This window comes from Stigmatopora argus, chromosome 12, assembly GCF_051989625.1.
Source record: "Stigmatopora argus isolate UIUO_Sarg chromosome 12, RoL_Sarg_1.0, whole genome shotgun sequence".
In the NCBI taxonomy this organism is placed as follows: Eukaryota; Metazoa; Chordata; class Actinopteri; order Syngnathiformes; family Syngnathidae; genus Stigmatopora; species Stigmatopora argus.
In genome coordinates this window covers 8,732,667-8,748,149 of record NC_135398.1, presented here as the reverse complement: position 1 = coordinate 8,748,149, position 15,483 = coordinate 8,732,667, and the positions used below count along the sequence as shown (strand labels likewise).

The 15,483-nt window shown below is 36.5% G+C and overlaps 1 protein-coding gene and 1 long non-coding RNA gene across 4 annotated transcripts in view; one reads left to right on the top strand and one right to left on the bottom strand.

The window, feature by feature from the left end:
* The window catches only part of LOC144085559 (uncharacterized), a 60,528-nt gene that overhangs the window by 8,847 nt on the left and 36,198 nt on the right, over positions 1 to 15,483 (top strand). The gene's annotated exons all lie outside the window — the stretch shown is intronic.
* rgs18 (regulator of G protein signaling 18) lies at positions 3,829 to 9,522 on the bottom strand. The gene is made up of 5 exons (XM_077614950.1): positions 8,063 to 9,522; positions 7,529 to 7,621; positions 7,328 to 7,389; positions 6,745 to 6,911; positions 3,829 to 5,070 (listed from the first exon to the last, which is right to left on the bottom strand). Exons 1-5 carry the CDS (start codon positions 8,194 to 8,196, stop codon positions 4,816 to 4,818), a joined length of 711 nt encoding a protein of 236 aa, XP_077471076.1. The 5' UTR covers positions 8,197 to 9,522; the 3' UTR covers positions 3,829 to 4,815.

The window sequence follows — 15,483 nt, the reverse complement described above, 5'->3', positions numbered from 1 at the left end:
CAAACTCCTGGTGACAGTAACATAAAGGACATTAGCATCAGGATGGAAATTACTCATTAGATTATAATGAAAATTCATCTTTTTATCTTTTGATACATACAGCTGTCATTTTATCACTAGCCAACTGCTCAGATAATAATCGAAATACAGTCTTTGTTTCAGGATGGTCAAAACAAGGCAAATGCTTCAAATCTGATTTATCAAATAACATCACTTGAGCATGACTTCATTTGATGATTTTCATGGTCACACTTTCATCACAGTTAATCAACCCCCCCACACACGCATATATACATACACATACACTTACATATACACTTACACATACATATATACATACAAATATTTATAGCTCTGTGTGTGTGTGTATAAAATTTACCACGCTTACCCTTCCATCCACTGACTGGGAATGTAAATCTGAACAGGTGATGGAAAATACCATGACATCTCTTATTTGCATGGTTGTACATGTACAATCACCAAGTTGAGGAATTAGATTTTCAAGGGCACATCCTGTAAACACCATGGCCAGAGTGATTAGTATTGTCTACTTCTGAATATAACTTTGAAAAAGAATGGTAACGCAACTATTAAGGATTTAAGGATTTTTTAGATTAAACTAAACTAATATCACTCTGCACTTCAAAATACATTTCCTTAAAACTACACTAGGGGGCATTCTGATTCTCCAGCATTTGTAACCCTCTTTTTTTTACTGCTGTGTATTTCTTCCTACGGTTTGTTCAATTTGCGTTAAGACTCAATTAGGGGTCAAAGTTGGCAGTCGGGGTTTCAAACTCCGTGACAGCAATTTTATTTGGCATACATCTAATGAAATCTTTTCCCTGACTGCTTAGAGGGAGCAGAAGTAGTGCAAAATAAACAGTAAATATAAACTTATCTTGTTGCAAAAACATACAAAGGCCTTGGAAGGCTATTGAATGCCAAAGAGTGGCTGCAAACACATTAAACCTACCACGCAGTCAAATGAGCTGCACACTAGAAGATTTATAGCAGCAAAAATGAAGCAATGTTTGCCTTTAAACCTTTTTAAATATTTCCATATACATGAACTTGTATGTGAAGGACGGTATTGTAAATCTAAGGTCTTTAAAAAATGCGTTTTTGTTTCACTTGTGCAGTGTGTCATGTAGGTCAGATTGCAATATATTTTCTGTTCAATGGTATTTATTTGTATGGGTTCACTTACTCTCCTCAATGTCCCAGGTGGTGAGTCAGCAAAACCTCCTGAAAAATTGGATCACGCAGCCGCTGACAGCTTAAAGATGGTGAACAATTGGTTCCTAAAATGTGAATTGCTTGAAGGGCTGGTATTCTAAACGTAGTCAACTAAATTGAACTGATATTTCATCTAAAATTGAACAGTACCGTGAACAAGAATGACAGGCGGCAAAGATGTAATGTGTTTGTGCGAATGTACTTTCTGATGCATCACTTATAACGCCGATCAGATGAATATGTAGAAAAATAACTTCACACTCGAAAAATGTACTTCACTACCTTGTGGAAACTGGTCTCCCGTCCTAAAGTTTGAATGTATTCTTATTGGATTTGGACTTTGGATAACTTTATTCATCCTGTATTCGGGAAATTTCATTGTCACAGTAGCAAGAGGGTCAGGATGCAGAAATAGGAAAGGCATTTTAGACATAAATAGATAGGTAATAAGTAAGTTAATAAATAAATACATGAATATATATATATATATATATATATATATATATATATATATATATGTATGTATATGTGTATATATATATATGTGTATATGTATATGTATATATATGTATATATATATACATATACATATACACATGTGTGTGCACACACATACATACATACACATACATATATATAAGCACATATATTATTATACATTATTAATCTACCTGTTATATTGACATCCTTCCATTTAAAAAAAGCTGCAAAATATTTAAGAATCAGGATTAAAAGTGCCAGGCCGGTATTAATTTAACAATCTTTTTTTTCTTCCCCTATTAGTGGTTTATTGAGGTCGTTTATGTATCTTAATCATGGAATGTTCCTTTTCGTAGGTGACACAGTGGAAGAATAGTTAGCAAATCCGCTTTGCAGTTTTAGGAACGAGGGTTCAAACCTATGTTGAGTTTGCATGATCTCCCCAAGCTTCTGTGAATTTTCTCTAGTTACTTCAGTTTCTTCCCACATCCTAAAATCATGCATGGTAGACTAGTTGAGAAGTCTAATTGTCTTTAGGTATGAGTGTGAGCGTGGATAATTGTTTGTCTCATTGTGCCCTGCTATTGGGTGCCAACCAAATTAGGTTGGCCCACCAATTGGCTATATATGGCTGGGATAGGTTTTAGCAATGCTTTTTAGGATAAGCGCCAAAGAAAATGAATCAATTGTTTTCCTCTGAGTTTGTATACTTTGAAGCTGAGTTCCTCAGGTTGCAGTGCAGCGAGTCTCCCATTTAAAAAAAAAAATGAGTAGAAGAAAAGGGAAAACTGCTAGGAAAGTCTCAGCAGGTAACTAATCTTCAGCAGTGATGAATTTGGCACACCAGCAGAGCTCCTACATTTGTTACCGGATCATTTATTATTTCCCCTTGTGTTCTTTGACTTTCACAGACGAAATCACAACATAAGAGCTGCAATATAGACATGCCTGCCTCTGCTCAATTGATGGAAAATGAATAGAAATTGTTAGCTATTTTGCACAGTAACCAAAGTTGAGATAGGCTCTGTAGAATCCTTGAAGGCTCATCTTTTCCAGTTAATGAGCTGTGGAATGCACACATATGTTCTGAGCAAAGACATGTTGTATATACAGTATATTCTCCCTGGATGCATATAGAATCCCAAAGGTTTACTGGGGGGTTGGAATTAATACACATTTGTCACAGGAAAAAGCATAGTTTGTGCATGCATATACAGTGACATAAATAATTCCGTGCTCCTGGTGCGTGTTGATAGGGTTTATTAATTTTTTAGTGAAAAAGGGAGCTCCATATAGTCTCAGGTTTGCCAGATGTAATATGTATACATGACGTTTCATCTGATTTAAGTTTGGTCTGTCAAACAATTAACATAATAGACATGGCTCATTAATATAGCATTTTAATTGAGAATGTCTCATGTTTAAACATTGTCATAAACTCATTGATGTCGTACACCCTCTAGCACCCCCCACGACCCTTGTGAGGATAAGCGGTTCGGTAAAAGAATGAATGAATGAATCTCATGACTCTAAAATCTAATCAGGATCAAATAGCAAGCTTAGTGACAAACAATAGAACATATTTCATGTCAATTCAGGCAACGGTGAATGTGCATTTCTAAGCCCCTTTAGAAAGTTTTATTGGCCTCATATCACTCTACATCTACACACTGCACTTAAAAATAGTTATGAAATTGTAGGACACCTTGAGGGATAAAATAATGAATATTTTTTGTTAAGATATGGTCAAATGAACTTGTAACTCGTATCAAACGCATTAAAATTGCATGGGGTGCTATATTGCTCGCGGAAGACAAATCACTTGCAAAGTAGCATTCTGAATTCAGTTGAATAGATGGAGAACAGAAGGCTATTACAGCACTCTGGTAGAATGCTATTGTAAGATATTACAAAATAACCTGACCTGGCAAGCAAACAAACAAACAAACAAAAATCTGCACACAACTTGTGTGTAAAGGCAGGTTTCGTATCTTCTTAAGATTCGTTACATTTGTATGTGTGTCTTTAAGTTTTGAGACAAGTTTGAAATATAGAATGTGTCCCTGCAAACTGATATATAGTATTATAAATAATTACAGAAATGCTTGCTACAGCAGAAAAACACTTTAATTTGGCTTTAATCAACACTTTTGACATATAAATCAATCAAAAAGTAATTATGTTTGCTCAAAGAAAGTACAATTGTGAGTCTTTTTTTTGGGAACAGGAGTAAATACAAATTTGTTCTGATTAACTCTTTTAGTACTAGTTGTGAGTAAACATCCACACTTGAGTTCCTTTGTAAAGATTCCTAAAAATACCTGCTTCACTCGCCATTGATGGAGATTCATTTAAACTGAGAGGAATGGCAGTGATCATTCACATTCAGTAATTAATAAAAACAACCTTTTGGAAAGGAAATTGTACTTACGGCCTTATACATGATTTTGTTTTCTAATTAAACACGTGAATGTTTGATTTTGTTGGCGGTCAAGGCTTTACTGAGTGCAATTTAATTATTTATTTTATACAAGCAGAGGTTGTTTTTTTTAAAATCCTTTTTTGAGGTTGTTTTTTTCTATTACACATTTTAAATGGGATACTGAATCAAATGTCTATTAAGTGTACATATCCTTGAAAAGGAACAGTGGAAGCCAAGGTAATGCTACACCTAAAAATGTTTGCTTCATGGTGAGTCTTCCCAAAAAGAATCCAAATGATTAGACTTCCAATTATGGGGAGAAATTACTTCAAGTGACATTTTTAGTGAGGATTACGAACACGAGTTATCTGCTAAACAGATGAGATCTGAAGCTACATTATTACATCCATATATACTGTATGTAGTTGCAGTACCCAATTACATATTTCTCCAAATAATTCCTATTTGTATGGATCAATGGCTTGTCGCCAGACTCGAACGTTGTTTGAATAATCCAGCATGATTGTAAAAGAAAATTATTCATTTCGCAGACACGTTGGATGATTACCATCTCAAACACAAATCATGCAATTAAAATTCTACAGCTCGCCACTGATTATCACCAATGCAATAATCGTTTTTACGAGTGAGCGGCTATGTCTGAAATGTTATTGCTACCAAGGCGAAGGCTCGGCGCCGTCACTGCCTCGGTCGTAGAATACACAGGAGCGTGACCTTCGGCGAAACATTGGGACTCCCGGGCCTCTCTTGCTTGTGAGGCGTAAATAAAGGTCTGAATGTAGGAATCTTGGATAGGAGTCTTTTTTCATCAGGCTGTAGACTTTCATCTGGGCTTCTTCGAAACAGCTGCTTGTGGGCTGTGATAAGTTTTTCTGGATGACCATCTTGCTTCTATAGTCAATGTTGACCTGAATAGCAAAAAACACACTTTTGATTTGGAAGAGAAAACTGAATCTGAATAATGTTTACCTAAGCAGGGTAGTGGCCACCCACAGACCCACAGAGGGCAACTGTCTCACTAAAAGACCCTTTCCTGGTGTACTTTTTTATCTTTTTGCTGGACTCCGGTAGTGTGTTCTTGTTTGATGTGCCTACGACCCTTGTTTGTCATGGGGTTCAAACACATTTTTTTCTCGGTATGTGTCATATAATTTGAAGTTGTTAAGTTGTGTGTTTACTTGCGCGTTTACTTCTTTTTACTCTGCTGCCAAACGTTGGCTTCCTTCCCCCTCACACCTACACACTTGCAATTCCACCACATTGGTAAATGTCTTAGCATTTCTTATTCATTTTAATGGCTAAATGAATCATTTTCTGATATTTTTTTCTTTTGCAAACATTTTTTCAAACAAAATTGGTGTAGTGTGATCATTTTTAAAGGGTTTAAGAGGTAATAAAGATCGGGAAACGGATTATGCAAATTCAATTAAAAATATGCTTCTACTTAAGAAAATGCCAATTTACGAAACCACTTCTGTAACCCATTAGTTTCATAAGTAGAGGCACCACTATATTTGTATGTGCGTATTTATGAGATCATGACGTTTGTTAACCATGTAGTGATTTCATCGCTTATCTCACGTCACCACTGGCAACATAACATACAGTATTTGCCGCAATCATTAATTTTCTGTAGCAGCTCACCATGAGCATCCTGAAAGCGTGCTTTCATTTTCATTTGAATCAATTGAGTGAATACCACTGCCAAAATGAATGATTACCATGATATTGCATTACTGTCAATGCATGGTATCTCTCAGCATTCTCAGCATAATTAAAAGCCAACAGAGCTGGTTGGCACTTTTCTTTCATCTGTTCTGAATTTAGGAACATTTAAAAAAAATGATAATAAAGCTAAAAATTGACAAGATAAAATGGTTTTTTTATAAATAACAGGTTTCTTGGCACATGAGCCCCAATCATTTGTATTTAGCGCAAAAATAACTTTCACACACAAACTAAAACCTTTGCTGTGCTTATTAGTGATAAGGAGTGCTAATTTTCTGGATTGTGGTTTGTGGGGTATTAATCCAAATAAAAAATACACTTATTTTTAGTATTCTCGTGTTGAATTGTGTTTTTTTCTCTCGTGTGACGCGAAACACTCCATCTGGTATTGTGGGTAGAGCAGGTGCATTCATCTTGCTACAAACCATATGCAGTGTATATGCAGAAGCAACAAATGTACATATTTAGGTTGACAATCATCTTGTTAGACACTGTGTGCGGGCACACCACTCTCCACTTCTGCAAGGAGTCGCTGCCACAAATTGAGCGCCTAATCTTAATGGTCCGATGCGGTCAAATCATCATCCACACTCCAAACAGAAAATCTTATAAAGTGCAGCTATCTTGCACCAGCTGTTTTGTAGTACTTTGTTGAGATGTTTCACCAAACTGCGCTACTGTCGCGCTCTGCCGAGCATTCATAAAGGTCGACTAGATTCCTGACCCGGTAATCATTGAGAATTCATCCGCCAATGCTTCTTATTGCCATGTCATGAATATTCTAAACCTCCAAATACAAAGTGACAGCCCAAAAAATACATTTTCATTTCTAGCTACAAATTAACATGCAGTACCTCTTTAGGCGCATCCGTCTGAATAAAAACCGTGTAAATATTTTTGGCTTTGGACATCAGCTTCTTATCAGAGTCAGAGGTCTTGAATTCCTCACAAGCCAGCCAGAACTCGAGGTTTTCCTCACTGAATTCGGAGTGAAGGAACTGCGAGAAAGTTTCGACCCCATCTGATTTAGTGAAACAAACAAAGATGTACAGAGAGTTTATTGCGAAAATGAGTTTAAAAAAGGGGTGGGTAATTGGGAAAAAAAGATGTACGAATGGGGAATAAACTTTCTATAACTTCTTCATTTAAAAGTGAGTCATATGTGCTCAGTGTATACAAACACTGAAATTACCCAACAGAATCTGGCACATTTACATTTGCTATTTCCATAGTTTCAGTCTCACTAGTGTAACTAAACCCTCATGAGTACAAGCAGTTGTTTGTGGCTTAATGTGTCGCAAAAGGGCAATTTTGAAGGAGGGATTCAGAAACATTAAGTTATGCGTCAAAGGTAATCATGCAATCCTAAAAAATCCACATATTAATAATGCTGACTTTGAATTCCAACATTTTTTTTGACCGTATCAGAAATCCGACCTGCGTTCTTCATCAATTCTTCAAATGAGGTACTCCACTGCAGAGCCGTTTCTGCCGAAATGCTGAGGAAAGATGTAGAAAAGCTTGTTCAGCGATTCGGCAGTAGGGTTCTGTAGCACGTTAACCGCCCCCCCCTTTTTTTCTTTTCTTTAACGGAGTCAAATTTGCACGTCCATGAGAAATCAATCTAATTTGTCTCACTTGCTGGGTTGGTACTTCCTCTGTTGACTGACATTTTCATGAGAGCCAGACCTGGTGAAACTTCCACGGCTCTTCCTCTCCTTTTCTTGCTTTCTGCATACAAAAGAGAAGCCGTCAAGGTCTATAAACGTGCGGTCTTGCATTCTTTAACATATCTGAAGGACTTTTCTCAGACACGATTCCACTTGTTTTAGATAACTGTACAATACATATCATTTCAGTGAGAGGCAGTAGACATTACTCAGTCTTGTTGCACATGCTCTAAACTTTCAAAAATGGCTTCATGAGTTTATGAGACTTGGCTGCACCCTTCACCGAGGATAAGACACATGTCAAGACTTTTCAATCACACTTACCAGGTTGGTCATTAATGTAATGCCCCCAAAAATACATAATCTCCTTTTAAAATAGATCATTGCTGAGATATAAATATTGCCTTAAGGATTTCTAAAATCAGCAGCAGTAGGAATTTAATTCCAATGTTCTTTTTTTAAGTGTATTTATGATTTCAAAGGGTTTAAAGAGTCAACCGACCTGCTTTTATCAGCCTTCATTGTTGGTTCTTGTCTGTCTCGTGGAGCGAGCCTTTTGAAACACTCTTCCTCCTTTTGGGCCATGAAGTTAAATTGAGGAAACAAGAAAACAAGTGTTTCCATGCTGTTCTGCATGTATCTTGTGTGCAAAAGTGCAAGCCACAAATAGCTCAGTGAAAAACGTTGAAGCCGTCATCGTCGTTCTGTAAACTACGTTTGCATTTCGTTTCCCATCTCTTTTGTGAGACTTCCTGTAATGTTTTCAAACCTCACTGCTGACGGCTCTTATCAAGACCGAGAAACCCCTGTTGTGTTCAACATCCTGTCCTGTCAAGAGTTTCTATACGACTGCAATTTTTAAAAACGGAATACTAATCCCTGTAGTGTTTTCTATAATGTGTTTCAACACTTAAAAAAAAAAGAAGAAATAATGGGGAACTACAACTTTACTTTATTTTGCATCATTCAGCTAGATTTAGCTAGATAAGCAATCCAAATGGTAAAATGCAGTGTTTTCATACATAAATACATTGTAATTTGAGAGTGTAATTTAAACTTGACCATTTGTTAACTTTGTCATTTGTCATATTTGCATTTTATTTTATGACAAAAGACTCAAAGGTTATCCTTATTATTACGAGGGCAAACACTTTTACTATAAGCTTTTATTTCTTTTATCTCCACATGTGCAGTGGAAATGAGGTGTGAATGTCGGCTTGACAATAGATTGATTGCAAACTCACTAAAATTGCAGAGTAAAGCCCAGCAAATATTTCCATTTATCACGGAGGGTTCTCCAGAGAAATTGTTGAAATATAAAACCCCGAAGCACAAACATTTGCACAGACACAGCAAAGCGAGAGTACGACACCTGTGTAACTCCGGGGCCAATCAAAATCTCTCTCAAAGTCACATTAAAATCAACACATTGATTACAAGAGACACACGATGTGCCACAAACGTACGCAGCTCCAACCCAATGATCCAATAAAGTGAAACTGCGGTATCCTTTCCCTTCAGGTAAACAATGGACAGCTGAATCACTAAAACCAAATTGAATAGCAGTCATTTAGTTTAGCTGTATGTATTTGCCTGCTGTCAACATACCAGATGAGAGAAGTAACAAAATCAATACGCAGAGCAGTGCCCCGAAGGTGCTCCCACCAGCTGGGTGCAAAAGATTAGGGATGCTCTATTTTATCATTCTGAAATAATATTCCCATTTACACATTTAATTCTGTAACTATTTCACCAACTGTTTTTTTTCCATAGTTGTTCACCCATAAAATAAAAAAGGGCAAAGGCAAGTGTGTAATAGTGCTTGCTATAAAGAATCTAAAAGCAATCCTGCCCAAAAACAGATTTTCTTTACATGTCGAAGCTAAGCAGGAAGTGTTGGCCGAGCGTGAAAGCAACACCACAATCCACCCGTCTAATGTGAAGGTCATGTAAATCACATCGAAGAACATGATCGCTATGTATGCGTATTGATTGTTTGAAAAGCGGGAACTTATCTGAACTGGGAAGTGATGGAAGTGAAACTCATGTTGGTTGAAGCAGGAAGGCGGGGTGTTATTTCCTCTCTAATGTGTCCAGTCTGCCACTTGAGATCTTGGTCTTCTGATTTTGTCATTCTGTCAGCCTACTAACACTCTAAAAAGATCACGCACAGTATATATTATGGATGAATTGAAATTAATATTCTTGGCTCAAAAGGAAAAACAAATATGAAGCACAAATTGAAACCAATTACCTTTCTTAATATATTTTATATAATTCCAGTTATACAAACAAATATAGGACAATTATTATTTAGTTAAAATATTTTTTTTAAATCATTATCTTTGAGCATAGCGGCTCAGAAAATGAATACATATATATTTGGTGCTGACATTTCAAAAATACACAACATAAAATAAGAATCACACATTTGTGGCAATTTCATTTTTATTTTATCCTACCGAAGCCAACATTTTCATCTGCCGTTGCTATCTTTTTTTTTTTTTTCAAACATAGGTGATATTTCTCTTGTTAATGACCCATAGTTAAGATGTGTATGGATGAGCCTTTCATAATTCGAGGCTTAGATACATATCCAATTTATATTCACATATGATAAAGGCCCAAGTCGGATGTGAAAAGAATGGAATTGTAATCTTCATGCTGCGCAAAGATATCAGGTTTACAGATTTTACATATATGGGCCAAATATCAGAATTGACCTTTAATAAGAAAAGAGTATGTTACTGGGCTTTTTGTCTGCGCCAAAGCAGCTTCTGCTTTCAGTACTCTTTTTTTTTTGTTTGTTTGATGTTTTTTTTTTAAATAATAGAAGTATATATGCATTAAAAGAGAGTGTTTACTGGGAATCAATTACCTTCCAATCTCACTATCAACAAGAAAAAGTGCTTCCAAACAATGTCGGAGAAGATTGCAGACTTGTAGCCGAGTAGATGGTGAACAAACCCATCAGTAAATGGCTTGGTGTGAAAGAGACAACTATTGGCCACCTTCAAAAAGTGAAGGAGACGCATAAAATGCCATCAATTGCCTGCTGTCTCGATGCCCATTCAACATACTACCTTGTGGATAGAGAATAGGAAATGTAAGAGAGTAGCCTCAAAGTAGAGAGCAGGAACAGAATCATTGATTTCAAGGCAATAGGGACCTCGGTATCCATGAAAAAATTGGCACCACTGCAAGCGTAATGGTCTGAAATTAAGCCGTGTTCACAAGGTCTCCCCTGCTTGAGAGACAACAAAAGAATATGCATGCCTGCTTCACGTTAGCCAAAGAAAATGACTGACTGTGAAGATTGGGTTCATGTGCCAAAAACAGTTTATTGTTTATGAAATGTACTGTACTACATTACAAGTTGGTCTTCAAAAATCCCTCAACAGTCAAATTAGAGTTGACTCAAAACTGACTTGCTGTAATTGACATTATCAATATTATTTGTAAGGCATGAATACCTTATATTTATGTTGCAGGGATTATTGCTTTTATAGGATTTATAAACAATCCTTTATGTTCTTGAGATGATACTCAAGTTTTGAGAATTGCGGTTACAATTATTTTTGTTATGTTTTTGTATATTAACCCCCAAACGAGTTCCTGTCAAAAGGCTCTTTTGTTTCCCTTTTTTTAAGCAGTGTTGTTTGCATTCCATGTGTATATTGACTCTGAAATAGTAATGTGTTCTGTTTCTCGTGGGTTGCTAATGAGTCCAAGCCAAACAGGGCCTCGTATCACAAGCTGGTCATTCCAGGCGCTGTATGCGAATTGCAGTTGGATTTGGAAAAAAAATCAAAATAGAAGAAACCGCTTCCTCTCATGAACACACCAAACTTGGTTCAATTCTAAATGGTGTTTTTTTTTTGTAAAGCTTTACCACTGTGTTCCTTCTGCACTAATGATGACTGGATGGTCGATGTGTCCATACAAGAAAACAAACAAAAAACTTTTAGTCTATAAACCTGCATGCTCCTTTAGCTCTATAGTGGGGCCAATTAAACCGACACAAATGCTTCCCTTTAATGCATATCATATATGAGAAGCTGTAATATATAGATAGGTATAGATACATAAAAGAAAGATAAATAGAAAAAGTTTCTGGCAGCAATTAACCAAGAAGATGACATTTCTTCTTTCTTGCAAAGCCTGCCTTCCCTTTGATCACAACGTCGAAGCTATTGCCAGCAAATCTGATGTGTATATTGTACAATTTCAGTAAAATGTTTCCACTTACAACTAGCTCTCAGGAGAGAACCATGACCCAACTGGCCTTTTCTTCCAAAAGAGAGTAGTATTTGTTCTCATTTTCTTCCAACTTAAAAAATAAATATGTTCCAATATTTTTCACTTGTAATATATTATAGTAAGAAGCAGTGATTTTACAAGTTACAAAATATGAATGAATGAGAGAATTAATTAGACATGCGGTTTACCGGGGCCTAAGTTAAAAAGAAAAAAGGTGTCTTCCACTACATAGGCTTGCAATCAGCTGTGGGATCTCCCTTTTTCGCATTTTACAAGAATGTCGAGAGCTTCCAGTAAGTCAACCCCACATGCTGCTGCTGTGTCAGAAAAGCAGCTTGTCTTAACATTAGTGGCATCATAAGTGAAACAACTGCTCAGGTGACAAGATTAAGGTGCATTAGGCTCCAGTATATGGCAGCACTGTGTCAAAAAGACATTAGCTTTGACAGGAAAAAGCACTGATTTAGGATATGCTGAAACGATGTTACCTTGCTGAAACCTTTGTCTATGGAAAAATTGAATTTTGAAAGTCTAGTCTAGAGTAAAACCATCTAGTTGTTGTTTGTTTTTCTACATTGAGACATTTTTCCCCAGATGTCACATGTAGTAATTCCAGCTAGTATAGAAACTTAAGCTATTACCAGTTGCACCACAGGTAAACATTTTCATGCCCCTACGCAGCAAATAAGAAAATGGATTGAATGAGGACTTTTCCCCCCTCTGTGACCCAACAATCTACAGTATATTTGGTGATTTGTCCATATACCATTCACATACAGAGAGTAATGCGTTTTTTTTTTTTTTGCTACAATGTGGGCACAGCTTCGGCATTTGGAAACAAGCAGCTGGCTGCATGAGATCTTGCCCTCTGTTACTCGTGCAATCGGTAGTGACATTCAACTCGCCTCTACTCATACAGCACTGCAGCCAGTCAGATGATAAGAGGCAGAGCGCAATTGCATTTACAAGCTGTATTGGTATCTGCAATAGTGATGTTTCAATGATATTTATCAAGTGAGTGGGTCATGGTTTCAGCGTATTCACAATTGAAACCCTCATTTTATTTTTGTGGTCTTTTGATTATTATTATTTGGATTCCTTATATTTGTTAAAAACAGTGTACTCTGTGCTGTGCCAAATTCATTTCAGATAAATTTGAACTAATATTTTTTTCACATACCCAATTGGCTTTTTTTTTGGATCTTATCAAAAGGCATGTCTGCAGCAAGCATTACAGAAATAGGAGATGAGTTGGGAACAAGAAGGAAGACTTTTAGATGTCTACATTGTTTCATCCTTTGATGCAATTTTCAGATGTCTTACGATTCCACGTTCAACTATTAACTGGCACAGGTTCCTTGTCCCAGGAAGGAATTAGTTTTAACACTTAATAGGGCACCCATTTAATTCATTGGTTGCCATTAAGGGTCCTAGACATCCAATCCATTTTGAGTGGGAGAGGCTGGGAGTGAATGAGTGAATGCCCTTCAAGTCACAATGAACTGAACCTCTTTTCCTCGCTGTCAATGATACGGGAAGATTAGCATTCATAGGCTGTTCTCCCAATTTGAATGATTTGGGAACTTGTCTTTGTCAATGGCAGGTAATGAGTAAAATACTACAATTTTGTTAGTGGGGGGTCATAACCATAATTTATTTCTGTTTTTATTTATTTTAATTTACTTTTCTTTATTTATTCAAATTTTCTTATGTCAAATTTTGTTTTTAATTGACTTTTCATCAATGCAGGATTTTATTAATTCATTGCGAAATTGATAAAAGTAATGACCTCACATTTTGGATCAAGTATGAAAGCCATTTTTTTATTAGCACTGTTAATATTGTGGCCTATGTGAAGTAAAATTTTATTTGCATGTATGTGTATGGCATGTCTTTATGGGGAAAAGTTGTTTGCTATTACCAAAAATAGTCCTTTGAGCTTAAGAACAGCACCCTTAATGTGAAAGAGGGGAGCAGCAGCATGATATTATGGAGCTGTTTTCCTACAAGGGAGAAATGATGCACTGGTCAAAACAGATTGCATCATGCGGAAAGAACATTATGTGAAGACACTGCAGCAGCATCTGAAGATTTCAGCTAGAAAGTGAAAATTTGGCCATGAATGGTTATTCCAAAACAAGTTAATATTACTTAAATGTTGTGCTGCTTGGACAACATTATTAATTAGGTCCCATTTTAAAGCAAACCTCACATCCTTGAAGATGCAGAATTGGAGCCTTTTTTTAAAACACCATATTTTTTAGTTCACATGTATCAAACAATACAATGCTTTTTGATTGATAACCCTAATCCAGGTGTAAACTACATTCATCAGACTGAACAATTGTGAGACTTGCCACAACAGAAACTGAAGATGAAGCTAAGCATGTAGTATTTGAGTTCCTGGGTGCACACGTGCCTTGCAAGGGAGACAAAAAAGTGGCAAGAAAATGTAGTTATTTTAAATTTTGTCGTGCTTCCTGAGACGTCTTCTTAGGATCATTAGGCGAGGAGACAAAATGCGCATTTCGTCCACCTAAGTGCATAATGCTTGCTTTATGAAAATGTAAAACCAAGATTTTGGGCTGAAGAATTGGATTATTTTCACATATATGACAAGACTGTAAACAGGATGGATCTTTTGTTTGTGTCTACTTGCTCCATGAGTCAGGGGTTTAGTGAGCGCAAGCTTTTCTGCCTACTCTTGCGAAATGCTAAAAGATCCTGATTACCATACCCATTGTAGGAAAGGTAATTTTTCACATTTTATTTGCATTCCTTGCCAGAATAATATTTTCAAATGAAAACAAACCACCCTGCCTGATATTGTTATCGTATTCTACTTTGCTACTGAAGCTTCTTCCAAGAGAGTTCAATCTCAAAGCTCTTTCTCACCCTGAACTTAAGCACTTATAGACGTTTATGTCGTGTTGTGGTCTATCTGGCAACAATGAGCCGTGTGAACATGACGGTGTCAAGAGAAAGGCTGCTGCTGCATGAGTGCGAGACCACGCTGTGAGTGATGTGCTTGTAAACAGGGCTGGACACAATTCTTTATCATGGCTATTTGAGACTCTCAAGTAATCAAGTCCACATGCCAATAGTGATGGATTCCATTCTGTGGCCACTCTTTAGCCAACTACACAAATGCACACACACACACACACTCAATTCGAAATTTACATGCCCGAGCTGTTTTTAATCAATAAACATTTTGTCTTGAAAAGACAATGGCCCGTAAGCTGTTTTTATAAACGGATTAAACTTACAAACACCACTGAAAATTGTGCTATTTTACTGTATAATCTTTTTTCAAGCGATGCATTCAAGAATAACAATGAATGAATGATACAGTGCTTCGTAACATTCAAGCATGTGAACTTAAAAAAATATATATAAATGGTATCCAGTAACGTTGTACGGTTATATAGTATGAACCGGATTCCCCCAAATTGGCTCACTATACAAACTGTGAATAAAAACTGAATGCAATGATCTGCAAGTGCAAAATTTCAATGTTTCATTCAGATTAGAACATATAAAACAGGCCAAAGGTTTAAACTAAACTCTATAGAATGTAGGGTGTGAACAAATCTAAAAAGAAAATGTTGGAACAAGGCCAAAAAAAGAAACTGGAATACAGGCTGGCAATTTTTGTATCTG